The following is a 27,388-nucleotide window of genomic DNA, read 5'->3' as shown; positions in this document are numbered from 1 at the left end:
TGGCTGGGATATATATCCCAGCCAATTTTTGGGCACAGAGCCTGAGAGTTGGCATTTCTCAGTGTTGACTTCAGGCTTTCTCCTCTCTCCAGCCATTATGCAGATGAAAGACAGGATTCCTGGTCCCCTGTCTCCCTCTTTGACCCATAAATTGATCTTATCTGATTCTTTGGAAAAAACAAGAGGATATGAGAAAAGACACCTCCATCCAAGTCCCTCCTTTGCCACTATCTTTTTTGTGACCCTAAGGAAATAATTTAATTTATTTGTAACTTATCTATTAAATTGAGAGAATTTTCTTACCTTGGAGAGAGTTGAGTAGAGTGAAGATGTAGACAGTGGTCAGACCAATCTGGGTGAGGAGGAACAGCCCCCATGTTCCCCCCACCAAGCAAGAGAGGCCAAGCACTGTGAGAATGCCCTTCCATGTCTGGTTCTGTTCCTTGCCTGCCCTGGAGCCTCGGAGGTGGAAAATCTTCCAGGCTACCAAGCTCAAGACCACAGCACCAAAGAGGAAGATGACAACAAAGTAGGCATGGACTGTGATGTACAGGGCGGTTCTGTTCTTTATCCAGCACCTGGCCAGCATTCAAGATGATCAATACAAGAGGTAAGCCTCTTTCCCTTGCCCTACCCTAATGGTTTCCCTTCTGATCATCCCACAAAGTTCATCTTAGACCTGTCCCAGAATCTCCGAATCTCAAAGCTGATGGAGATCCCAGAAGAATATCCCATACCTGAACAGGGATGTCTTCTATAATTTCCTTCCAAATTTATGAGTCAACAAGAGATGGAGAGCATTATGAAATGTGAAATGGGTAATTCTGAATTAAAATTGAATTGAATTGTAAAATAAATGAATTTTTAATTAAATCGAAAGTTTCTTGTATAAATAAAATAAATGCTGCCAAGATTAGAAAAAAAAAACACAGAGAATTTTGGGAAAAAAATTTTAAAGACAGCCCCTTAGATAAAGATCTCATATCTAAAATATATAGTCATCCTTGGCTATATCGTGGTTCACTTATCACGGCTTCACTGTATCGTGTTTTGTTTGTTTTTTAAAATCTAATTCTGTATCACAGAGTTTTTTCTATTGCAGGATTTTGTGGATGAATACCGTACTGTAACAATGGGAATGCAGTATGCCACTACTGCTTGCACAAGTTTGCCAACCTGAGATTGTATACATTCACTATTGACTGATTGAATGAAAAGAGATCAGCCACAGTGCTGTGTTCTGTATCCTGGGCACTGATCCATATGTTCAGAAAGTGTTTAAGAGCACCTGAAGTGTTTATAAGAATGTGGGAAAGATGAATAAGAGTGTGGAAAAGTTTTATAGGTGAGTGGGAAGGGTTGATAAAGCTTTAAAATATACATAAATAATAAAATAAATATAGCACTGCTACTTTGCAGATTTTCACCTGTCCTGGGGGTCTCTGGAATGTAACTCCTGAGATAGGTGAGGGATCACCGTAGTGAATGTTATCAAATTTATGAGAACGCGAGCCATCTCCCAACAGATAAATGGGTAAAAGATATGAACAGACAATTTTTGGATGAAGAAATCAAGGCCATATATAGGTATGTGAAAAAATGCTCCAAATGACTACTGATTAGAGAAATGTAAACCAAAACAACTCTGAGATATCACCTCCCACCCACCAAACTGGCTAACGTGACAAAAGGACAAAGTGACAAATCTTGGAGGGGGTGTGGAAAAACTACTGCAATGTTGGTGGAGCTGTGAATCAATCCAACTGTTTTGGAGAGAAATTTGGAATTATGCCCAGAGAGTTAATTATAAAACTGTGTATCCCCTCAGACTCAGCAATACCATTTTTGGGTCTACTTTCGAAAGAGATTTGGGAAAGTCGAAAAGAGCCCATATGCTCCAAAATATTAATGGCAGCTCTCTTTGTGGTAGCAAAGAATTGGAACATCTGAGGAGATGCCTATCAACTGGGAAATGGCTAAACAAATTGTGGTGTCTGATGGTGATGGAATACTACTGTGCTATTAGAAATAATGAATAAATTATTTTTTTTAAAACCCTGCTAAGAACTGTATGAAATAATGAACATTGAAATGAGTAGAACCAGGAGAACATTATGCAAGGCCACGGAACTAAGACTAGAAGAATAAACTGAGAATGCTACCTCCAGAAAATGAACAGAAAGATAAAACAGGAAATATTTAAGTTATATGAACATGTTGTCCTCCATGATGATTTCTTGTGTAATGAGGGCAGGATGGGAAGGGATTGGGACAGTAGTGGATGGGATCTCTCATATAGATATGAAGAAAAGTAAGTTAAACATATAGGAGTTTTGTGATTTCGTTTGTGTGATATCTTCTTTTTCCTTATATGTGGGAATGCTTGTTTTGTTTGGATTTGTAAACATTTGGAATAAACTTTTTTTTAATAAAATAAAATAAATACAACACCTTCCAAAAGTAGTTATCTGGTCTCTAGGGATGCAGCGATCACTTTCTCCCTTTAAGCTGAGGTGCCTTCCTAAAACCAATCTTGACTAACTTTTTCGTCTAGCACCAGCTTTGACAATTGGCCCTTACTTGTCTAATTTTACTACAATGTGGGCAGGAGAAAAAAATGCTTTCTGCTTTATAGAAGAGGAAAACTTAGGCCCACGAAGGGTGCAGTGGCTTCCCAGGGTCGTGCCTATAGCCTCTCTCCAACTGGTCTTTAAGGGAAATAATTGTAGAGTACATTTCTATAGGGTTCAAGATTTATAAAGGCTTCTCTTTGAAAGAGGTAATGTAATTCTTATTACCCTTTATTTAACAGATGAAGAAACTGAGACACAGTAGAGAAGTGATATATCCAAGGTTGCACATAGCTGATATGTTGGAAGAGCTGGGATATTAACCCAGGAAGGAAGGAAAGGAATATAACATTTTTATAGTGCCTGCTGTGTCAGGCACTGTGCTAAGTGCTATACAAATATTTTCTCCTTTAAACCTCATAATAACCCTGTAAGGGAGGTCTTCTTATTATCTCCATTTTACAATTGAGGAAACTGAGCAGGTATATAGATTAAATGACTGTCCCAGGATAATCCAGCTAGGAAGTGTCTGTGGCTAGACTCAAACTCAGAACTTCCTGACCTCCTGGACAACACTCTATCCACTGCATTAATTAGATGTTTCAAGGCAAAACTCCTGACTCCAAGCCCAGGGCTTTCCCTATTACCTGCTTCTGTTTCTCCAAAAAGAAAACCAATACAATTTATTCAGTCTACAACAGGGAAGAATTTTTAGTTAACGAGTTCCTCAGGGACAACGACCAAGGGTTTTAGAAGAAGTCTCTCTATGGTGCTCTTTGGTACTTGAATCTCCAAGAATTTTTTCTAGTATGTGAGTCTAAAATCTTAAGAATTTGTCTTGTCTACTCTGGAGTCTAAATTCTTGAGAACTGGTCTTGCCTACTGTCTGCCCACCATGGACAAGACAAAGAATGATTTCCATTTTGCAGATGAAGAAACTGAGGTTCATGAAAGGCAAATGGACTTTGGAATAACTAATAGGAGAGACTAAGTCTTCTAATACCCTGTGAAAAACTGATATGGAATACAGAAAAGATGGAAGTATTATATAATAATGCTTTAAAGTTTGTAAAGCATTTTACATATTTTTACATAAAACACTTTACAAATGTTCTCATTTTGTGCAGTCGAAAGATCCCCTGATCTTGTAGATTTGGGTTCAAGTCCCAGACCTACTTCTTACTAACTATATCTCTTGGGTCAAGTTATTTCAGTTCAAGGGGCCTCAGCTTCCTCATCTATAAAATGAGAGGGTTGGGGTTGGATGAGATTATCTCGGAGGTCTCCATTTAGCTCAGATGCCTATGATAAATAGCCCCATGACTTGTCTATTGGCTCTTGTCCTAAGGAAGGGAAAGTAACCCTTTGCTTTAGAAGTCTCCCCTATCCTCCCTCCTCTGTTTCCCTCTCCAAATTTAGAGGCAAGTGGAAAGCTGAAATAACTCACAGTTTCTCGTGGGTACCATTAGCCTTTTCATCAATGGTGTATTGCCCGTAGCTGCCAGTGCTTCCTGTGATGAGGACCACTAAGATGGGAAATCCTAGATCCCAGAGGGAGAGGAGGAGGAGGAGGAAGAAGAAAAAGGAATCATGACATTTCTCCTGGGTTCTTCTCATTTGGTTCCTAGAGCTGGCACCAGGGCCAAGCTCCACCCCTGCTGGACACACTTAGGACAGTCACCTACCCCAGCCCACCAGGCACAGCTTTAGGAAGTAGTGTCTTATGTATATGTTGAAAATCTTGATTGCCAGCAGGTACAGGTGAAAGGCCTCGATGCCCATCCAGGTGAAACAACAGAGCAGGAAGAAATGGAAAATACCTCCCTGTGCAGGGCAGGAGGTTCCTTGCTTTGAGGACTGGTTGATGATGAAGGTGAGATTCAGAAGGGCCAAGCTGATGCTGAGGGCCACATGGATTTTGGGAGCATCTTCTGACTTGAATTTCTGCCTTGTGAACCTAAAAGGAGGATGTGGGGACAGGAACCAGAGAAATGGAGCTTGGAGACAGGGACAGGAAGGTCAAGGGGGAGGGGGAGAAAAACAGGAGACCCATCTGAAAGGAAACTATTGAATTCCTCCAGAGAAAGGAAGAAGCACTTTATTTAAGGCAGGGAAGAGAAATAATAGCAACCCTCATCAAAGTATATTATATCTTCAAAGCATTTCCTCCAATAGCCTGGAAGGTAGGCAGAAGAGCTCTTATTACCCCCATTTTACAGATGAGAAAATTAAGAACCAGAGATGTAAAGTGTCCAGGGTCACACAGTGAATTAGTGACAGAGATGGAATTAGAACACAGGACCTCTGATCCTTCTCCAACCATTTCCCCAGATGATCAGTTTCTGTTCCCGAATGCTGCCCACTTCCCAATCGCTAGAAACATTCCTCCCAAACCACCTAGACATACTTGTATACATGCATGTATATTTACACAAACATGCATATACACATGTATGTCTGTGTATGCATACATGCATTATGTATGTGATTTCTCCATTAAAATGCAGATTATTGCACACAGGGCTTGTTAGAGGCAGTGGAAAGCTGGGCTAACTCAAGGTAGTATGGTTAGCCCCATCCTTGATGATGTAGTGCCTGTAGCTGCTGGTGCTACCCCGGAGGACCACTAAGTCGGAAAGTCCATTCTTTGTAGTTCTATCTCCAGAGCCTGGCCCACAATGCATGTTTAACATGATAACGCCCTTTCTTTCTATGTCTTGTTGCCTCTCACTATAGACTAATAACTAGGTGGTGCAGTGGATAGAACACAGGGACTGGAGTCAGGAAGACTCATCTTCCTAAATTTAAATCTTGCCCAAGACACTTATTAGATGTGTGACCCTAGGCAAGTCACTTAACTCTGTTTGCCTCAATTTCCCTCCTCTGTCAAAGATCTGGAGAAGGAAATGACAAACCATTCCAGTATCTCTGCCAAGAAAACCCCAAATAAGGTCACAAAGAGTTGGACACAACTCTAAAAACTGAATGATGATAAAGCTGGAAAAAGGACCTTATGAGGTGTCTAGAGCAACTCTCACATTTTATAGATAAAGAACCAGACCCAGACTGGAAAAGTAGACCTCCTGAGTTTGTACAACGAGAATAGAAAAGACCCCACAGTCAGTATGGGGAGCTTCCAGGCAATTGTAAGTGGGCTTTGTTAGACTGTGGAATGGTGCCTGCTCTGAGCTTCCAGTCCAACAGACATGTTTCTTAAGGTCTCACGATCAACACAGTCATTTAAAGAAATCCATGGAGTTCCTCGGAAAGAGGTAAGTAACATCCTGGTCTGGGATGAGAGGCCAAAGAGAGCTGTGGCCCAAGGAAAGATTGCTTAGCCCATAAAATTACAAAAGAATTAAAATGTATAGTTAGAAGGCATCTTAGAGGCTACCAAGTGCATCTCCTCTTGTTTGGCAGTTAAGGAAACAGAGGCTTAGGAGGGACTTTTGTCCAAAGTTAAACAGGTAATAAGGAGTTTGAACCTTCTGATTCTAAACCTAGTGGGCTTTCTACTATACTGGCCTGCTTATTGTAGCCTGATCATGCCAAAGCAGCAAATCTTCTGGTGGGGGGTGTAGAGAAAAGGCTTAGTTATAAAAGTTTGACCTAGACACTCATTAAATGTATTAATTTCTACTTTTTCACTTTCCCCTCTCTTTTACTCCTCACCTCAAATACCCTAAATTGAGGAAGGGAAAAGGGAATGTCTCAATATTTCCAGATAACTTCCAAGTACTGTGTCCTTAGGAAGCTTTTTGAGTCCTATGATCATCCAGAAACTCCATAGCTAAACATTTTGTCTCCATAGCCTGGCAGATGTGAGGTATTGCATTGTCTATTATATGTTTTTCTTTTGGATTGGGAGAGGAAGGAGAGATTCCTTGTTTAGTAGAAAAAGAACTGACCAGGAGGTCAAGAAGAATTGTATGAAAGTCCTGGCTTTGCCAGTATCTAGCAATGTAACCTTGTGCAAATCTTAGCTCATCACTACAACTCAACTTCTATAAAATTGAGGGGAAGCCCAATGAGATGATTTCTAGAGTAGCTCCAGTTCAAATAATTTATGAAAGGAAGTTTCAAAAAGGAAGGATTTGGAGGGAAAGAGAAGTCATGGCCATAAGTAGACCAATGGGAAAAAAAAGGAACTTCAGGGATGTCAGCACCAGGGACAGATCTGAGATGTGACTTCAGCTGCCTCCACTCCCATTCAACTTAAAAAATCAAAAAATGAAAAACTCTTACCTTCCATATAATCAACACTTTGTATTAGTTCTAAGCCAGAGAGATATGGGCTAGGACCAGTGATGGCGAACCTTTTAGACGCAGAGGGCCCAAACTGCACCCTCATGCCGCATGTGAGCCACCCCCTTACCCCAGAGAGGGGAGGGAGGAAGCACTCCCATTGGGGGGCTGGACAGAGGGGCTGGTATTGTGAGAAGGGGAAGGGAGCAGCCTCCTCTGCACAAACCAGTTCCTCAACCCAGGGATAGGCAATGGGGGTTAAGTAACTTGCCCAGGGTCACACAGTTAGAAGTGTCTGAGATCAGATTTGAACCCAGGACCTCCAGTCTCTGGACCTGGCTTTCAATCCACTGAGTCACCTAGTTGTGCCCTCCTTTTCCCCATTCAGTTTTTCTGTTCTTCAACCATCTTTAAAAGTGGACACCTACTATCTGGACCCCAATATGTTAGTCCCATGGTTGAGTATTCAGGGACGAGCTACAGTACCATCCTTACTGTCCTCTGAAAAAAAGACTTTTTGTTTTCCTAATGATACTTTTTTTCGGGGGGCAGCTGGGTAGCTCAGTGGATTGAGAGTTGGGCCTAGAGACAGGAGGTCCTAGGTTCAAATCCAGCCTCAGACACTTCCCAGCTGTGTGACCCTGGGCAAGTCACTTGACCCCTATTGCCCACCCTTACCACTCTTCCACCTAGGAGCCAATACACAGAAGTTAAGGGTTTTAAAAAATGATACTTTTTTCAGCCCATTTCTGTCACCCTCTCCCTCTGTGACCTTGTATGATCTTAGGCAAGTCATCATGACTTTTTGAACCCCTGTTTCCTCATCTATAAAATGAGGCATTTGAATTAGGTGGCATCTCTGGTTCCTTCTGGTTCTGGAGTCTCTGATCCTATTATGAGTAATTCTTATGTCTAACTGAAGTCATCAATTAATTGATCAATAGTTATCAAGCCTACCTTGTACCAGGCACTGTGCTAGGTACTAGGGATAGAAAGACAGAAAATAAAACAGTCTTTGCCCTCAAAGAGCTTCCATTCTATCAGAGAGAAAGCATGTACATATTTTGGTACAGTGGGAGTCAGGAAGACCTGAGTTCAAATCAACATCAGATACTTACTTGCTGTGTGACCCTGGGCAAGTCACTTAACTGTTGGCCTCAGTTTCCCCATCTGTCAAATGAGGCTGAGAAAGAAATGCAAAACCACTCCAGTATCTTCAACAAGAAACCCCCAAATGGGATGATGAAGAATTGGACATGACTGAACTTCTGGGGAGGAGGAGACTTTAGAAGCTAGGAGGGATCAGGAAGTTTAGAAGGAAACAGAATTTCAAGGCTTGGGAAGTGATTTTCTATTCTATGAAGCTTAATGCCTGGTAGGTAAGAGGGGATGGACTAGAGGTTGGAAGGTTAAGAAAAGAGTCTTGGGCCTTGGAAGAGAAGCTCTGTGATGAAAATGACCCAACATAGAAAGCTGGGTGTAGTAGAGAGCACCTCCCTGGACCAAGGGGCTCACTCGGAAGCTGGGGCGAGGGAGAGAGAGGCCATACTTGAGTATGCATAGAAGTGAAGATAGGAAGCTGACTTACCTCAGGGCAAAATAGAGGATTATGGTGAGGATTAGGAAGCACAGGGAGGTGCTACACCCAGCAAGAGAGATTTGGTTCAGAGTCTTCGCTGTGGAGGCATCAATGGGCTTCTGTGAGACATGCCCCCCCATCCCCAAATTAATTAGATAAAAATAGCATGAATCTTCTCAGTCCTCCCCATGTCAGAGAGCCTCAATTCACATGAGTGCATTGACCAGGAGTCCAGGGAGCTTGAGTCACGAGGGGACGGTGATACCCCACTCCCCTCCCTAGGAGCCCTGACACGTCACCAGCAACAGGGCAAAGAAGCTCAGGTGGTCACAGCGGCAGATGGTCTGGTTGAACTTTTGCTCTGTGTAACAACCTGTGGATTTCCAGTCTCCACCTGTACCTGAAAAGGTACCGGATTAGGATTCTAGAAAGAGAAGCCAGGGACCAGTTCTCTCTCCACTCTCCACCCCCTTCTAGGTTCTGGGCATCCCTTCCTGGAAATCAGGAGGAAGTGGGGTGATGTGGCAGGGAAACACCTACCTTTATTGTCATCCCAGAAAACGCATTGGAGTTTCTGAAACCACAGAAAAAGGGGTTTATTTCTGAGTGTGGGCTGGATATATTTGTACATTTTTTTTTGGTGTTGTGTGTGTATGAATGTAAAAATAGGGATGAACAGAAGTACTGTGGTGCTTGATACTGGGTTTAGCACTAGTAAAATTGTATACTTTTGGAAACTTTCCTAAGTCCTTTGAAGATGTGATCACAGCCGGCAATTTCAGGGTGAATTTTCTGTTTCCAAGATACTTGCAGGACTCAATCACTGTCTTTGTCCCGCCCCCCCTTCTTTTCTGGTAGCTTTGCTCTTCCTTTTCTTTCTCCTTTGTCCTGTCCAGAAATCTGAGTCCAGCGTGGCTTGCTGGGTCTCCCATGCATGGCTGGGAATGCAGTCCCCCTCACTGCTGTTAGTGCTACAAAATGTGTACAACCCATTCTCATTCCTCTTAGCTGAATGGAATCAAGAAGACCGGAGTTCAAATCTGACCTTAAAACACTTATTGACTGGGTGGCCTCTGTCTGCCTCAGTGCTCTCAACCATAAAATAGGGATCACAATGGAAGCTACTTCTCAAATCCCGTGAGATCGTGTCTGCTTATCAAGGTGCCCAGCACATAGTGGATATTCAGATATGCTGTTCCCCTTCCCTTCCTTCTCTCTTGCAGATTTTTTTGTCTCTTTAAAAACTCTAATCTCAAGTCTCTCTTCTTGCTCAAAGATCCCAATAGTCCAGATCCTTCCAAATTTGGAAGGGGAAGCTTGTCTTTGCGAGAATTTATCTTTAATATACTGAGTTATTCCTATAGCAGGATCCTGACTTAGAGAGACTTCCAAGCAGTCTATTGATTTTTTCATTTCCTTCATTCTTAGGAACTCCTAGTAATGCACCCCTCCCCCAATCCCCCTAAAAACCTGGTTAACTGATAAAGGCTCTTCCTGCCTACATGACCCAATTGCCTATAGGGTGGGGAGGGATTGAATCTTAATGAACAATCTCTTCACTGACCATGCACCCATCAGAGATGTCTCCAGATGCCCTAGGGAAGAGATGAATAATGAACTCCCAAAATGCAATTATAGATCTGCCTGAAAGAACTTCAGGGGCTTTTTGATCATCCAGTGTCACTGACCTATTAATTTATCAATCAATCAATTGATATTCTTTCCCATAAACCAGTTCCTCAAATAATTTCAATCCTAACATCCTTCTAAACTGCACACCCCAGGGGCCAATCAATTCTCAAGATGATTACACATTCCCTTACTCACCAGGGCTGAGAGATTGATTACCTGGAGCTCCGGCTTATGGGAGAAGGTGATCTCCACGAGTTCTTCCAGATCTCTGATGGGCTCTTTTCCAACCCGAATGCCTACTATACGTTTATCTAGCACAGTGCTGCTGAGCTGCTGGCCCTGAAGGAAGAAAAGAAACCATCTCAGGCTTCAGGAGGGACTACCCCCCCCCCAATAACTCTCTCCTCCTCCCACCTCTCAAGAAGGTCCCTGGCACACTGACATAGGGAGCAGAGTTCTGAGCTGGCTCTCTGCAATCTGGGGGTTCTAAACCAGGATTGAGTAGAGAATCCTAACAAGCAAGGCTAAATTATTCCATTTTCAAAGATTATATTTTGTTGGAAGGAGCCAAAGCAGAGAATAGCTTTGAATGCCTGAATCAGAAAGGAAATCAGTGAGTTCAGCCTGAATTTAAAAATCTGATACCACAGCAATATAAATGCAAAGAACAATCATAAAATAATCAAGGGGGAATGTTGCAAAATTGTAAAGAAGAATCATATTCCCAAAGAAAAGATCTGAGAAGACATCCTATCCTACCCCCTCTCCTTCGTAAGAAGTAAGAGGTCCATAGGTATATTATGTTGTATACATTTTCACACTTTTTTCGTGTAAATGGATAGTCTTTGTCATTTTTCCCCTTCTTCCTCTTTATATATGTATATATATGTATATATATGTATGTATACATATGTGTGTGTGTGTGTTAAAAGGGATGGCTATTTGAGAGGGGGGTACTGGGAGAATTTCTGGTGAAATCAAAACCAAGAGATCTCTATTAAAAGTTATTTAAAAAATAAAACTCTTGCTCTAGACAGAAAACAGTATACAATAGGGAAAAGGGTAAAAAGAAATAACAAAAATCAGGGCACAGAACAATTTAAAATATGAAAATTAAAACCCAAAATAAATTCAAGAACTCTTTTTTAAAGACAAAGATCATTTTGAAGAGAAGACAACAAACCCAAATCACCAACATGAGGAAGGAGAAAGGAGAGATGGTGAGGGAAAAGAAATTAAGAAAATCATCAAAGATTATCTCACATGTGTCGTGAATTGGGTTTTTGGGAACCCTGAGTTTGCCTCTGTCCCCTGAGAACTCGCCCGAGGGATATCCCAGACTCACTCATTTCAGATTGAACAAAAGCCCTTGGGCAGCTGGGTAGCTCAGTGGAGTGAGAGTCAGGCTTAGAGACAGGAAGTCCTAGGTTCAAACCCGGCCTCAGCCACTTCCCAGCTATGTGACCCTGGGCAAGTCACTTGACCCCCATTGCCCACCCTTACCAATCTTCCACCTATGAGAGACAATACACCGAAGTACAAGGGTTTAAAAAAAAAAGCCCTTAAAGTACTTAAAGCCAGTACCAACTAGCTCTAGCTCTATCGTACCCCTAGATGCATATTGTATCAAATTTCCAAAGTATAAGCAACTCTGATATGATATAACTAACTGAAAATGTAACAAAAGAGAGTAACTATCTAATTTCTGCTAGGAGGAAAATATGTTTTTGATATCTAACCCAATGAAGACAAGACTGTGCATAGACAGATGCTATCCATATATTGAGAAAGAACTGTGGGAGCAGAAATCCAGAAGAAAACCTATGATTGATCACTTGTTTATATGGGCATGTGATTTGGGGTTTTGGCTTTAAAGGATTATTCTTTTACAAAAATGAATAATTTGGAAATGGATTCAAGGGATAATATATATGTATGTATAACCAAGTGGAATTGCTTGTCAACTCTGGGAGGGAGAGGGGATGAGGGAAGGGAGAAAACATGAATCATGTAACCATGGGAAAAAGTCAGATATGACTCAAAATGACTGAACAACAAATAAATGACTTTAGAAAGGTAGTGAGATGACGAGATGAACGCAAAAAGGTATCTGCTGTTCTCTAAATTGCTGCTAAAAATCACAGCAAACCTACAGACAAATATTCTTTGTGATAACAATAAAATGCATCAAACATTTTTATCATAACTTATCAAAATATAAGATGTCTGATGACAGCTTTGAAATGATTGCTGATGGAAATCAGAGAAGAACTTCAATTTTGGAGCCAGAGTCCCTGGGGACTGCAGATGCCAATGCTTCCCCAACTGACCTCTAGACCTAATGCAATCGTGCCAACCGTGATCTCAGTCGGCTATTTCATAGAATTAAATATTCAAATGGGTTAATAAAGCAAGACTCTCAAGAACCATAAGAAAGAAAACCAGCAAAGGGTATTAGAATGATCAGATTTCAAAATGTACTTTTAAAGCAATAATCAGGAAAGTTTTCTGGTACTGGGGAAAAAAATAAAGAACCAGATCGATGGAGCAGAAAAGAGAAACCACAAATTGACTCTAATGCAGGTAAAAAGGATGGTGTGGAACAAACCCAGGAATGCTGAATTGTTGGTTATTCAATTAAAAACTGCTGGGAAGATGGTTGGCCAAAAAAGGGTTCAGATTCCCATCTCAATATAGACTCTAACTGGATAATGATTCTAAGTATAAACAAATCATTACAAGCTTGGAGAAACTGTAATATCATATTTGCCCCAAATGGAATGATTGGAGATTAAATTGGTGGGTTTGATTACACGAATATAAAAGGATTTTGCACAGCAAAACAAAACAAAACAAAACATTACCATTAAAAGAAAAAGAAAAAAGATTGGTGGGAGGAAAGCATACATTGACAGTAAATAAAGGATTAATGAACAATCGGTAAGGAACTGATATATGTATGTGTATATATAAATATACTTGTGTTATATGATCTTTTTGGTATACATGTATATAAATATATTTATATCATGTGTCCATGTATAAATATATATGTAATTCTATTTGTGCCATGTCTGTATATGTTTAAAAATACACACTTATATCATGTCTGTATATATGTATTATCTGTAAGGTTGTGTGTATGTATATTTATATTTGCATGTATATGTATATATTTGTGTCTGTGTATACATATGTGTATATGGGCATATGGTATATATATATTTATATGTGTATATTAAAATATTGTGTATGATTAACACATACCCCCCCACTGGAATCACAAAAATACAATTTTCCTAGGAAAAATGAGAAATTCTAATCCCATAAACAGATGCACAAATGCCTTAAAATCAGAGAAATACAAATCATGAGAACCTTAAGTGACTATGTTCTACCTACTAGAATGGCAAAGAAAATAAAAAAATGTAACATTGACGGTGCTTGAGGGGAGAGCACTTGAATCAGACACTATCACTGATGTGAACATATTGGAAAACAATCAGGCTGGCAATAATACAATGGAAGGGATCATCCTCTTGTGATTTCATTGGCTTAGGAAGCTCACTGGACATCTGAACTAAATGTCTTATAGATCTCTTAAAATCAATATGCCCAAAATGGACTCATCTTTCTCCTCAAAATCTCTTCTTTTCCAAACTTCCCTTTGACTATTAAAAAAATTTTTTTTAACCCTTACCTTCCTTCTTAGAATCAATACTGTGTTTTGTCCAGGTGAGGCAAAGGAGGTCAAGTAATTTGCCCAGGGTAAGACAGCTAGGAAGTGTCTGGGGCTAGATTTGAACCCAGGACCTCTGGTCTCAGAGTATGACTCTCAATCCACTTTGCCACCTACCTGCCTCCTTTCCCTTTGACTATTAAAGGGTGCCATCATCCTCTCAGTTTTCCAGGCTCTAAATTTCTTAGAAATTCATAAAAACAAATTTCATGGAACAAACATGAGATTATCTCCAGCCCCTCACCCTCCCTCCCTCTATCTTTCTGTTGCCCAAGTTTCAATTTTACTTTTGTAATAATATCTCTTACATATACTCCCTTCTCTCTTCTGCCACTACCATCACCCTGGTGCAAGCCCCGATTACCTCACACCTGGACTACTGCAATAGTCTGCTGGTGGATCTGCCTGCTCTAGATATCACCCCATTCCAGTGTACCCTCCACTCAGCTGCCAAAGTTCAAAGAACAGGTCTGACTGTCATTCTCCGACTCAAGAAACTCCAGTGGCTCCCTTTCTCCTTCAGGATTAAATAGAAAATTCTCTATTTGGTTGCCCCCTACCCCATGCCTTTCTAGCCTTCTTATACCTTGCAAGCTCCTCCTCTCATCGTACTCCGGGATCCAGGGACACTAGCATCTTTCCTCTTTTCCTCTAGAAGATGGCCCATTTGCTGATGCCAGGCATTTTTCTCTGACTGTCTCCCCTGCTTGGAATCTTTTCCCTCCTCATCTCTTCCTCCTGGTTTCATTTAAGTCTCAATTAAAATCTTCTACATAAAGCCTTCCTCAGCCTCCCATAATTCTATCTCTCAATGCCATCTCTCAATGGCTTATTTGCAGTTTATCCTGTCTATAGCCTGTTCATACACAGCTGTTTGCTTTTTGTCTCCCCCGTTAGATTGTGAGCTCCTTGAAGGCAGGGACTGATTTTTGTCTCTCTTGCTTTGCTGCTGCTGCTGTTGTTGTTATTGTTGTTATTTTAACTCTTACCTTCCATCTTGGAATCAATACCATATATTGGTTCCAAGACAGAAGAGTGGTAAGGGCTAGGCAATGGGGGCCAAGTGACTTGTCCAGTGTCACACAGCTAGAAGTGCCTGAGGTCAGTTTTGAACCCAGGACGTCCCATATGTGGACCTCACTCTCAATCCATTGAGCCACCCAGATGCCCCCTGTTGTTGTTTTGTATCCCCATTGCTCAGCATAGCATCTGGTCACATAGTAGTTACTTAATAAATATTTATTGGTTGACTGATGAGGAAGCCCTAGTCATGCAATTTATGGTTTTATTTATTTATTTCTTACCTTCTCAGTCTTTTTACATTTTACTCTCCTCCACCTCTTCTGCTCTCCAATGATGCTGTTCCTCTCCAGCTGGGACTCCATCTCCTGCCTCTAGGCATTTTTACTAGCTGGTCCTCCCCCATGTCCAGAATTCTCTCCTTCCTTATCTCCCCCTCTTGACTTTCCCAGCTTCCTTCAAGCCCCAGCCAAAAAATCTTCTGCAAGAAGGCTTTCTCAATCTTTGCTAACGCTAGTTCCTTCCCTCTGAGATTATCTCCAATTTATCCTGTTTATATTTTCTTTTTATAGTTTCATGGCTCCTGGAGAACAAAGTGTTGGAGTTTTTTCATCTTTCTTTACATCCTCAGAGCTTAGCACAGTGCATGACACACAGTAGGTGTCAGATAAATGCTTGCTGACTTTGCAATTACCATTTGATTCCCAGATTAGCACCACAAGTGAGGGGTTAGAAGAAGGAAGAAAGAATAAGAGGGAAGCTGGCTCTCTAAGCCCTGAATCCTCCCCTCCATACCCAATGGAGTGCCAGGTAACCCCTCACCTTGAATATGTCCCCCTTTCCAATGTTGATGACCATCAAGACAACTCGGACAGAGCTCATTTTTGGCCTCAGTCTTTCAAATAGGCTTCTTGGGAGCCGGACTCTATCAGGTGCCTCCGTCTCATTCCCTGCTGGTAGCACTGTCATCTGCAAATACAGTCCAATCATCCTCCCCTTCACCACAGGACTCTGGGACCCATTTATCCCATCAGTCAGGGGAAGAGGCTGGAGCATCTTGAGATGAAGAGACCACTCATGAGGAAGGGAAAGAGAGGAACTCTTGAGAGCTCCTTTAACCTCAAGAGCATGTGATGGGACCTAGAAATCCTAGTCCTAGTACTTTGTCTAAATTTATTATGTTTTCTTGGACAAATCACATCCTAATCTAGGAGCAATATGGTATACTGGGAAGGACATGGGATTTGGAGTCAGGGGAACAGGTTTATTTTTATTCAAAGATATATTTTCCCAATTACATGCATTAACAATTTTCAACATATGCTTTCTGAAATTATAAGATCCAAATTTTTTCCTCCCTTCTCTCAGAGATAGAAAGCTATTTGATCTGGGTTATACATATATTATCATGCAAAATATATTTTTGTATTGTTCATTATTATAAGAGAAAACTCATATAAAGCCAAAACTCCCAAATAAAACTGTAAATAAATGAATGTGAAAGATAGTGTGCTTTGATCTGCATCAGACTCCATCAGTTGTTTCTCTGGAGAGGAACAGGATTTTGACACTCACTAGGTGACCTTGAGCAAATCAGCTTATCTAGTCAGTTTTTTCAACTGTAAAGTGGACTAGATTAGGGGCTCTGACCTAGACCCTTTGGCAATCTGGTGAAATCTATGTAGTTCTTCCCAGAATCGTGTCTAATAACTGAAAGAAATGCTAAATTTCAGTTAGATGTTAGTGAGAATATGACATTATTTTATCCCCCATTTCATTTTACAAATCCCCAGAAATTTCTCTGTGGACCCCAGGTTAAGAATCTCTGGCTTAGATGGTCTCTGAGGTCCCTTCCTCTAAATGCTAAGATTCTTTATCTCTGTGTTCTATGTACTAGAAATCTTCATATGGGAAGAGGGGAGATACTGGCCTTCTCTGGGCCAGATATGGCCCTTCATGGAGTATGTGAGATTTGGGAAGGGACAATCTAGGTGGAACAGTCCAGTTGAAGGTACTGGAAGGGAGGATCAATGTGGGCATGAGGGAATCTTAACTGGAGAGACTATATGATGCATGGGGGTCTTGGTAATCCAAAGGAATACGGGTGAGGGGAGTAGGGGACTAGGGAGTCACCTGAGATGGTGAAAAGGAGAAGGAGACGTCCTGAGAAACACTGGCAGAGACAATGTGGACGGTTGCCTTCACCTTGGGCTCATACAGAGAAAGTTGTGATGTTTCATTTTCAGCCAATTCTTCTTCCTTCTTGATCCAGAAGCTGCAGAAGGGAATGGACATTGGGCTGGGGACTGGGAGGTCCTGCAGATTGACTATGCCAGTGATGGTGAACCTTTTAGAGACAGGCCCTTCCCTCTAACCCCCAGACCAAGTGCTATGCCCACCCCCACCCCCCAGAGATAAAGTGCCTGGTGCACCTTGCCCCCACCCTTACCCCACACAGGGAAGGGAGGAAGCACTGCTGGGCAGCTGGTTGGAGGGGCATTTGAAGTGAGGAATGTCCTCAGGTGCATGGAGAGGGGTAGGGGAGTGGCCTGAGCTCTCTGCTCCCCTCCAGCTCTGCTGCCTGTGAGTTGCCTACCTTACCCACTGTGCACTCCCAATGGGCAGGAGGCAGTTGATATGAAAAAATCTCGTCAGACACGGTGGGGAGGGAGAAGGGAGCAGCTCTGCCCAAATCCCTCTGCCTTTCTAGTAACAAATTCTGGGGGGCGGGTAGGGAGGCGGCATGTGCCCACAGAGAGTGCTCTGTGTGGCATCTTTGGAACCCATGCTATAGGTTTGCCATCACTGGACTAGGCTCTAAATCTAACCCTCAGTTTATTCAGGCCCCTTTTTATGCTTCTGTATGGACATAGATACTTGGGAATAAATGACTAAACCTCATTCTGTCCCTGAGTCCAAGCCATAGATGCTTGGGATGATTTGGGACTTCCAGAGAGCATCTTTAACTCGGGCACAGCATGAGTGTAAGGTAAGCATAGTGAGTGGGAATTATATTACATTGGGAATTTGGGGCATTTGTTAGGACCTTCTCTCCCTCCATCAAGGACTCTAATCAGTATTCCTAACTGTGGGTTTCTGAAACCCACCTTGCTCCTAACCCAAATTACTCAGCCCTACCGCACAATGTCCTACATTGGGAAGTGAGGTACAAGAGGAGAGAGACAATACATAAATTCACCAAGCCTTTTCTATTATAGAGATGGGGAAAAAGACAGTGTTTGTTAATCCTAAATGCATCACTATTCAAATCCAAATTGGCACTGGGTCTCTCCTTTTTTACCCATTTCAGATGAAGTCACAGAATTACACTGCAATCCCATTTTCTGCAAAATTCCTTTCTTGGTCTCCCTAGTTGCAAGTGCCTTCCCCACTGAGATCTCTTCCACACTACTCTATAAATACCTTGCATATGTCTAGTTTTTCCATGTTGTTTCCCCAGTAGAATATAAGCTCCTTGAGGCCAAGGGCCATTTTAACCTTTCTTTGTATCCCTAGCACAGAACCTTGTACTTTATAGATGCTTAAATGCTTTTGACAAAGAGGAACAGATAGATCAACAAAGACAAAGCCAGAGAAACAGAGACAGAGGGAGAGAAGGAAAGAGGAAGAATGAAAGGAAGAGAGGAAGTGAGACAGACAGACAGAAGAGACCGAGGGAGGAAGGGATAGAGGAAGAGAGAAAGGGAGAGAGCGAGACAGACAGAGACAGAGACAGGCAGAGACAGAAACAGACAAATTAATTCAGGGTTGGAAGGAACTCCGGAAAGCAGCTTGTCCAAACTGAACTTGAACTTGAACTCTACAACTTCTCCAAACAATTTAGCCTCCAGCTTAGGTCAGAAGACCTTAAATGAGGGGAACAAATTCTGCTTTTGAAAATCTCCATCATTAGGAATTCTGTCCTTATATCATGGTGCAGCAGACCAAGCATTGACTTTGGAGTCAAAAGTCCTTACTTCAAGATCCCAGACATTGAGCAAATTGCTTAATCTCTCTGGGTCTCGGTTTCATAACTTGTAAAATGAAGAGTTTAGACCAGATGACCTTCTTAATCTCTTCTAGCTGTACAATGATTATCTTAAAAACCCAAATCTGTCACTTCTGCCCATTGTTCCCATTTCTTCTTTCTGAGACAACAAGAATAAGTCTAATCCCTCTTCTCCATGATGATCAATAGAGACTTGAATAAAGCTATCATGTCTCTCCTCAGTCTAAGTCCTTTAACCCACTCTTACATGGCATGGTCTCCATTTCCTTTACTGTCCTTTATCACCCTTACTTCTCTGAATGCTCTTTAACTTATCAACCTACTTTCTAAAACTGCATATGATACTCTAGAATCTGTCAAACTCAGATAGAAACAAGGACCACTAAGAAATATATAAGGATCCCTGTGATCCCCATATTGACTTAGAAAACCACATATTAAAATTATCTATGCTTTATTATATTTTACTTGTTTTGTTAAATATTCCCCAAATACAGTTTACTTTGGTTCAGCCTACACTTGGGAGTATTGTGGGCCACAGGCTTGATACCTTTACTTTAGATATTGTCTTGCCAAGACAGAGTACAATGAAACCATTGCCATCTTCATTCAGGACACCATGCTCTTTTCGATGCAGTCTAAGATGATTTGCTTTTGTTTGTTTTTGACCATTATGATGGACTACCAAAATCTCCCAATATTTTTTTGACCAATATCATTTGATCTACCAAAAATCCTCTGATATTTTTCATAAGAATTATATTCTACATTTGGAAGCCGAGAAATGGATTTTTTTTTAACTCAAATCTGGGTCTTTATATTGATTACTATGAAATGTCACCATATGATATGGCCCCTATCATTCTAACTTGTCAAGATCCTTTTGGATCCTGACTGTCATTCAGTATTAAACATTTTCCCTGACTTTGTATCCTCTGCACATTTCACCATTATAGCACCTACACATTCAATCAAGTCATTGAGAAAAGTAGCACTAGGATGAGAACAGATCCTTAGAGAACTAGGACTATTGAAGACCTCAAGGGAAATTGATCCATTTATGGGTATTCTTTAGATCTAGTCACTCAGCAAGTTCTGAATGAATTTGACCATCTTTTCATCTTTTCCACAAGAATATTGTAGGCTATGTTATTAAATGTGTTGTCTAAGTCTAGCATAATACTGTCAAAAAAGGAAATGAGGTTAGACTGTCATGGTCTGTTTTGGGGAAGCATGCTAACTTTCTACAATCACTACTTCCTTTTCTAAACACTCATGAATTATCCTTTCAATATTCATTTTTACCATTTATCAATGGCCTATTGTTTGTAGACTCTATTCCTGTCTGTGTTTTTGTTTTGTAATTGTTAGGAAAATTGAGACAAGGGTTGTCCTTTTCAAATCATGTTGTTGTTGCTGTTCAAGCATGTCTTCATGACTCTTCATGAACCCATTTAGAGTTTTCTTGGCCAAGATACTGGAATAGTTTGCCATTTCCTTCACCAGCTCATTTTTACAGATGAGGAAACTGAGGCAAACAGAGTTAAGCGTCACATCGTGAGTAAGTGTCTGAGGCCAGATTTGAGCTCAGGAAGATGAATCTTCTTGACTCCAGGGCTGGTTCCTTATTCATTGTGCCACCTAGCTGTTCCTGTGCCACTTCTCATATATCACTGCTTTATTCTCCATAGTTTTAAAAAGATGACTAACCGTAGATCAGCAGTCAAATGTCTACTGATTATTTCAGTAATCTGGGCTGTGGTTCATTTAGGACTGATGATTTGAATCCCTAGGGGGTTGCTAAGTACACTCTTACTCATCTTGGGTTTGGAATCCCTATAAACCATTTTTGTTCACTTTAGTGGTATAGGAGTTGAATAGTTCAGCCTTCTCATTGTCACTTACTCTTCTTATTCACTCACTCTGAACTAGGATCCTATATTTTCCTTTGATCCTCCTCTTTCTCTTATTACATCTTTTTGAAAAACCCACTCTTCGTTGTTCTTTGCACTCATCATTAACCTCAATGTACCTTGAATTTCTGTGGTCCACCACATTTTCCTTTCTCTTCTATTTTTATTTTATTTATTTATTATATTATGATTATATTTCTCTTCTATTCCTTGCCCTTGCCCCATCTGCAATTCATTTGAACATGTATTAGATCACAGGGATACAAAGACATGAAAAAAGTCCCATTTTAAAGAAGCTTATAGTCTACTGGGGGACACAAAATGCAAACTGATAAAAATGAGACAATTCAAGCACGCTAACAGCTTACGTTAAATGTTTCTTAAGAATCTAAGGAGAAACCAACGTGTCTTTGCAAGACAGAATTCGATCCAGAATAGTAGTTCCCTTCATTGATTTGGAAGGATTAAATGACCATTCTCACCTCTCAATCACCTTGGAATTACACTCCAGAGAACTTTGGTTACACAAAACAAAGCAGTTGGCAGCTCCATGTGTAGACAAAGGTGGGTTTTCTTCAGAGCACCGAATGTTTGGCTTCTCATTAGTTTGAGGCTCAGTCTTGGCCCTCATAGGATCTAAAAGATACGGCCCCCAAAGAAAGAGAAAAGGACCCATATGTACAAAAGCTATTTACAGCAGTTCTTTTGTGGTGGAAAAGAACTGGGAACTAAGGAGGGTGCCTGTCAAATGGGGAATGGCTGATCAGATTAGGGCATATATATTATATATGCACTAATAATATATATGAATAATAATATGTATGGAAGCAATGGACTCTTTGGGTACTATAAGAAATGACCAGAAAGATGATTTCAGAGGATCTTAGGAAGTCTTGTAGGAAGCGATATACAGTAAGATGGGCAGAAGCAGGAGAACAATTGATATAATGACATTATATATTAACAATGACAATATATATGATATGCAATCTATACAATTTATATGACATTATATATTAACAATGACAACATTATACAATATGCAATATATGCAATTTATACAATGACATTATATAAAAATTAAACCTTATAAAAGAAAGCAACTTTGAAAGGTTTGTGAACCTCGAGTAACCAACATTCCAGAAGGCTGATGATGGACCTTTGGCTCACCTCCTAACAGAACTGGGTGGACTCAAAGGATAGAACACATATAGGCACATATTTTTGGACATAACCAATATGAGAGTTTCTTTTGTTTGACTATGCCTATTTGTTACAAAGGCTTCCTTTCTTGCTTTTTTTCCCCCTGTGGTGGGGAAATAAAAGGGAATAAATTATTTCTTAATTGAAAAATAAATAAATTCTATTATCCCAGAGATAGAAGTGGAGCTGCCCTGTGCTTCATGAGAAATAGGAAGCAGGGATGGAGGGTGTGATGGGGAGCTGACTAATCCTATCAATAATTCTTTCTACTTCTGTAAAATGGTCCCCGAGTACATTTAACTGAATTTGCCCTTCACTACATATTATCACGTGTGATATGTCAGGCTGTATATCATAGTGGATAGAGAACTGGTCTCAGAAACAGGAAGAGCTGAGGATAAGTCCTACCCTTGACATATGCTTAATGTGTGACCCCTGAGAAATCACTTAACCTTTTAGTCAAATCTAGGTTCTCTCTTAGAGGAGGAACCCTGGGTAGAAGATGCTTCTCATTTGGAGCTCCCTATGCCAAAAATAAATCAGAGATCTGTTTAAAATGGATGGAAGGGATGGTATCAGTGGGAATAATACTCTTCTCCCAGCCTCCCTCACATTGGTGTTGTGAGATGCAATTAGGATAAGAGATATGAAAAATTACCTTTCACTTCCACAGGGAAGCTGTGAAATTCCATTTATATATGTATGAGCATTAGCATGTTAACAAATGTATGTATGGGTACTAGATATTAGTATTTTACAGAGTATGTATTAGTATTAGGCATTCACATTTTTATACATGTATGAACACTAAGCACAAACATTTTTATACATTCATATACGAGTATTAGGTATTGTTATTTTTATATATGCATATATTAGTATTAGGCGTTAGTATTTTTTTAATTTGAAGGCTAAGGAAATATAACTCTATCTTGAGAGTTGGAAGAGACCTTAAAGGTTTACTTGTTCAATAACGGTTTTGCTGTTGTTCAGTCGTTTCGATTGTGCCCAGTGCTTTGGGATCCCATTTAGGGTTTTCTTGGCGAAGATACTGGAATAACTTACTATTTCTTTCTCCAGCCCATTTTACAGTTGAGGAAACCAAGGCAAATCGCGTTCAGTGGCTTGCCCAGGGTCACACAACTAGTAAGTGTTGGAGACCAGACTTGAACTCGTGAAGATGACTCTTACTGATTCCGAGCTCAATGCTCTCTCTCCATTGTGCCACAATGGAGCAAAATGAAATCCAGAGGGTGATTTACACGCACAGGGTCAATGAGGTGTCCAGCTGGGAGTCAGACCCTCATTCTCTGCCTTCAGAGCTTTTTATACTAAACCCAGAGGATCTCGATTTTTCCCCTGTAGAGTACAAGTGAAAAAACAAAAAAAACCCAAAGCAAAGACTCACTGTCGCTGATGAAGCCGGTACGACTCTTGTATGAGATCTGCATCTCCTTCAAGTTCCTGTTTGTCCTCTTGTGGTTTGTACTGGCCATCTTACTAATGTGGGTCTCTGAGTCATTCTCTCTATGTTTGCACGAGTAGATTCTATCCCCCTAGGCAGGGGACAAGCTTTTAGGCGTACACAAGAGGTCTCCTATTTCTCCTCATCGTTGGGTCTAACAAGTGCCCAGTCTAGAGCCAGTAGGGAGGATCTCCTCTCTACCCTGCCTCCTTATAGAATGTGAATTTCTTGAGAGAAAGGATTGTGTTTTGGCTTTCTTTAGATTCCTAGTGCTTAGCGGATTGCCCAGCCCATAGAATATACTTAATAAATTCATGCTGACTGATTGACTGCTTTAGTGGCTCAATCTCTAAACAGCTGAGGATGAAGATAGAAAATGAAGACAGAGAAGATAAAGAGCCTGCCATACTTCCTCTCATTTATGTCATATGTTATAATGACGGTTCAAGTGTTGGCTCCTTCTGTCACTAACTGTAAAATTCGATCAAGGAAAGTGTTATGGAGGTGGTAGGAGTTGAGCCAGCCTAGAAGAACTTGCCCCAAACCCATAGACTTGACAAAGATTCTAAACATATAGGGAAACCTCCATTGGAAGGGCCATCATCCTCCCTCGTGGATGCCCACCCTGTCTGACAGGTGACATCCCAACTCCTCCAGCTCTCTCCTCTCCTCCCTAGAGTCTAGCACTCAGCCTCTAGTTCCCTGGAAATAGAAGAGAATCTAGTTGTATTTCCTAACTAGCTAAGCCTCCTGGTTTTACTGGAGTTGTCAATTCAGTCCCTGAAAGGAAGGCAGATCTTAGGGAGAAAGAGGGAGCATTAGCTCTACTCACCCAGCTGAAGCAAGAGGAGAAAGCCAAGAAGAAGCATGGCTCCCAGATCGGATGGCGTACATCGATTTAGTGACTTCCTCATGACTGCTCTAAGCCTCATTATCTTCCCACTGGAGGCCTATCTAGGTCTCTCCCAATAGCTATCTAAATTGTGCAAGGCACCACGATCATTCTGTGACTTTGTACTGTCCCCTACGTTTCCTGTTTGTCCATTCTTCCTGGGGCCTTCGTAATACTATTATGAAAGATGGCAACTGTCACAGGTAGATGAGAGATAGAGCCAAGAGATTAAAGTCATATCCTGAGACCTTCTCTTTAGCCCTATCCATAGCAGCTGCCAGAGAAAAATGGTGATTGGGGCTGGATGCACGGATCCTGGAGCACTCAGGTCATGGTTACTCCTTTCTGGAAGGTGGGGAAGGGCATTGAATTTCCCAATTTCCTGGGTACCAAAATGTCCTCTGCAGGAGCACCCTTGCTAACAAGGCTCCGCTGGCCTGCCTCTATCCCCCACCTCATGCTGGAGAGGATTTACGACAATGCATGAGGCAGGATGTCCAGAGAGGAAGTCAGTTGATGCTGGCCTGGAGCTCTGGCTTCTGGCCCACTTACAAGAGTACTTTCCAGAATTGCAGGTGGTGGCCTTTCCTGTAAACTCAGAATGGAATTATAGCATTATATTTAGAGATGGAAGAGACCTTTGAGGTTAGCTTCATCTTCTAGAAGAAGAGATTGAGGCCTAGGAAGAAGTCAATGTAGGACATAGCGTGCCAGGGGGAAAGGACCTTGGAGATCATTTACCAACCCCTTCATTTTACAAATGAAGAAACTGAGGCCTGGGGAAATTTTTATATATTGTTTTATATGTACATGATGTACCTCCAGGTAGAACATAACATCCTTGATAAATTCTCAACCAATGAAGGAATAAAAGCAATTTAAAAAGGCAAAATAGATCATTATGATTATGTGACATTGAAGAGCTTTTGTACAAATGAAATTAATATACTTAGATTAAGAAAAAACAGTCAACAGAGTAAAGCATCTAAGTATCAAAATATCTGAAAGGTTTTGGTATCCGAGATATATAGACAACTAACAAAAATACATAAGACCAAAATTTATTCCTCAATGGACAAGTAGCCAAAAGATACGAACAGTAATTCTTAGAATAAGATTTAATATTAACAGCCTTGTGAAATAATAATCTAAATCATTAATAATACAGAAAATACAAATCAAAATAGTATTGAAATTTCTTCTCATACCCATCAAGCTGGCAAAGATGACTAAAGATGGGAATAGTCAATGCTGGAGGTCTGCGGAAAGACAGGCACACTACTGCATTTTTATTGGAGCTGAGAATTAGTACAACTATTCTGGAAAATAATTTATAATTAGGCAAATAAAGTGACTAAAATGTCCATTCCCTTTAATTAAGTATTCCACTGCTAAGCATGTACCCAAGGTGATTGGTGAAAAGAAAAGTCCCTATACACCAATATATTTATAGCAGCATTTGTGTGTGTGTGTGTGTGTGTGTGTGTGTGTGTGTGTGTGTGTGTGTTAGCAAAAAANTGTGTGTGTGTGTGTGTGTGTGTGTGTGTGTGTGTGTGTGTGTGTGTGTTTTAGCAAAAAACTGGAAACAAAGCTCATAAACTGGGAATGGCTACAGAAATTGTAGTACATGAATGTAATGGGATATTATTGTGTTGTAAGAAACAATGAATGTGATGAATAAACAAGAGCATGTAAAGACCTACATGAACTGATGTAAAGTGAAGAAAAGTGGACCCAGGAGCACAATATGTACATTGACTAGAACAATGGAAATAGAAAGAACAACCACCACAAAACAAGTTAGTATCAATATTGTAAACCTACAAGGAGTAGACTTGGTAGCAAAAAAGAGGTGTCTCCTCCCTCCCCTTCTCTGCAGACTAGTGGGGGGATCCACAGGTGTGGACCATTTATATAGTCATTTTTTCTTCTTTTTCTTTATTAAAAAAATCATTGTTATAAGGGATGGCTCTCTGAGAAAGGACAAGAGGAGGAATTCAAGGGAAAATCTAGGTCCATGATGGCAAACCAATGGCACGTGTGCTGGAGGGAGCTGCTTCCCTCCCACTGTCCATGTGCTCCTGAGGACATTTCTCACATTACTGTCCCTCTGTCCAGTAGCCCAATGGGAGCACTTCCTCCCTCCCCTGTCTGGGGTAAGGTAAGGGGCTCAATGTGGTATGAAGATTGAAGTTTGGGTACTCAGTCTCTAAAAGGTTCACTGCTCTAGGTGATATAAAGCAAAAGAAATAATAAAATCTATTTTTAAAATGAATGCAAACTCTTCAGCTATAGGAACTGTTTCATTTATGGTCCAAATCTAGCAGAGAGAAGGTATTTAATAGATGCTTGTTTAAGTGACTTGCCAAAGGCCATATATTATAGCATTTTTTAAATCCTTACTTTCTGTCTTAGAATCAATACCATGTATTGGTACCAAAGCAGAAGAGTGGTAAGGGCTAGGCAATGGGGGTTAAGTGATTTGCCCAGGGTCACCCAGGTAGGAAGTGTCTGAGGTCAAATTTGAACCCATCTTTAGGGCTGGCTATCAATCATTAGCAAGTATTAAATTAAGACTTGAACTCAGGTCTTCTGACTCTAAAGCCAGCTCTCTCTGCACTCCGCTATCCTAGGCACCAGACTAATAGTTATTTTTCAGTTGTGTCTGGCTTTTCATGACATCATTTGGGGTTTTATTGACAAAGATACTAGAGAGATTTGCCATTTCCTTCTCCAACTTATTTTATAGCTGAGGAAACCAAGGCAAACAGGGCTAAATGATTTCCCCAGAGTCACCTAGATAGTAACTGTGTGAGACCAGATTTGAACTCAAGGAGATATTTCCCTAACTCCAGGCTCAGTGCTCTATCCATTGTACCACTTAGCTGTCCTCCAACTTTTCCCATCAGTCTGTAGAAGAATATGCACAAGAAAACACTTATTTTTCTACCAACAACTCTTGGTGTATTACCACTTCTCCTCTTTTTACATGTTCAGACTCACCAATCAAACTGGAAAGCTCCCAAGGGCCAGAACTGAATTTTCTATTTCCTCTATAACTTCTTTCTCCATTCTCCAGAAACCTTCCTTTCAGCTTACCTCTTCTCCCCTCTCCAACACA

The 27,388-nt window shown here is 40.8% G+C and overlaps 1 protein-coding gene across 1 annotated transcript; it reads right to left on the bottom strand.

Moving 5' to 3' along the window:
- Nucleotides 1–280: 280 nt before the first annotated feature.
- Nucleotides 281–24,307, bottom strand: ADGRG3 (adhesion G protein-coupled receptor G3). The gene is made up of 11 exons (XM_044659351.1): nucleotides 24,208–24,307; nucleotides 21,190–21,343; nucleotides 16,919–17,060; nucleotides 15,608–15,754; nucleotides 10,243–10,365; nucleotides 8,935–8,968; nucleotides 8,694–8,788; nucleotides 8,404–8,513; nucleotides 4,256–4,527; nucleotides 4,018–4,111; nucleotides 281–578 (listed from the first exon to the last, which is right to left on the bottom strand). Exons 1-11 carry the CDS (start codon nucleotides 24,305–24,307, stop codon nucleotides 281–283), a joined length of 1,569 nt encoding a protein of 522 aa, XP_044515286.1.
- Between the last annotated feature and the right edge of the window lie 3,081 nt (nucleotides 24,308–27,388).

This window comes from Gracilinanus agilis, chromosome 2 (genome assembly GCF_016433145.1).
Source record: "Gracilinanus agilis isolate LMUSP501 chromosome 2, AgileGrace, whole genome shotgun sequence".
NCBI lineage: Eukaryota > Metazoa > Chordata > Mammalia > Didelphimorphia > Didelphidae > Gracilinanus > Gracilinanus agilis.
This window is presented reverse-complemented; position numbering and strand designations above follow the sequence as displayed.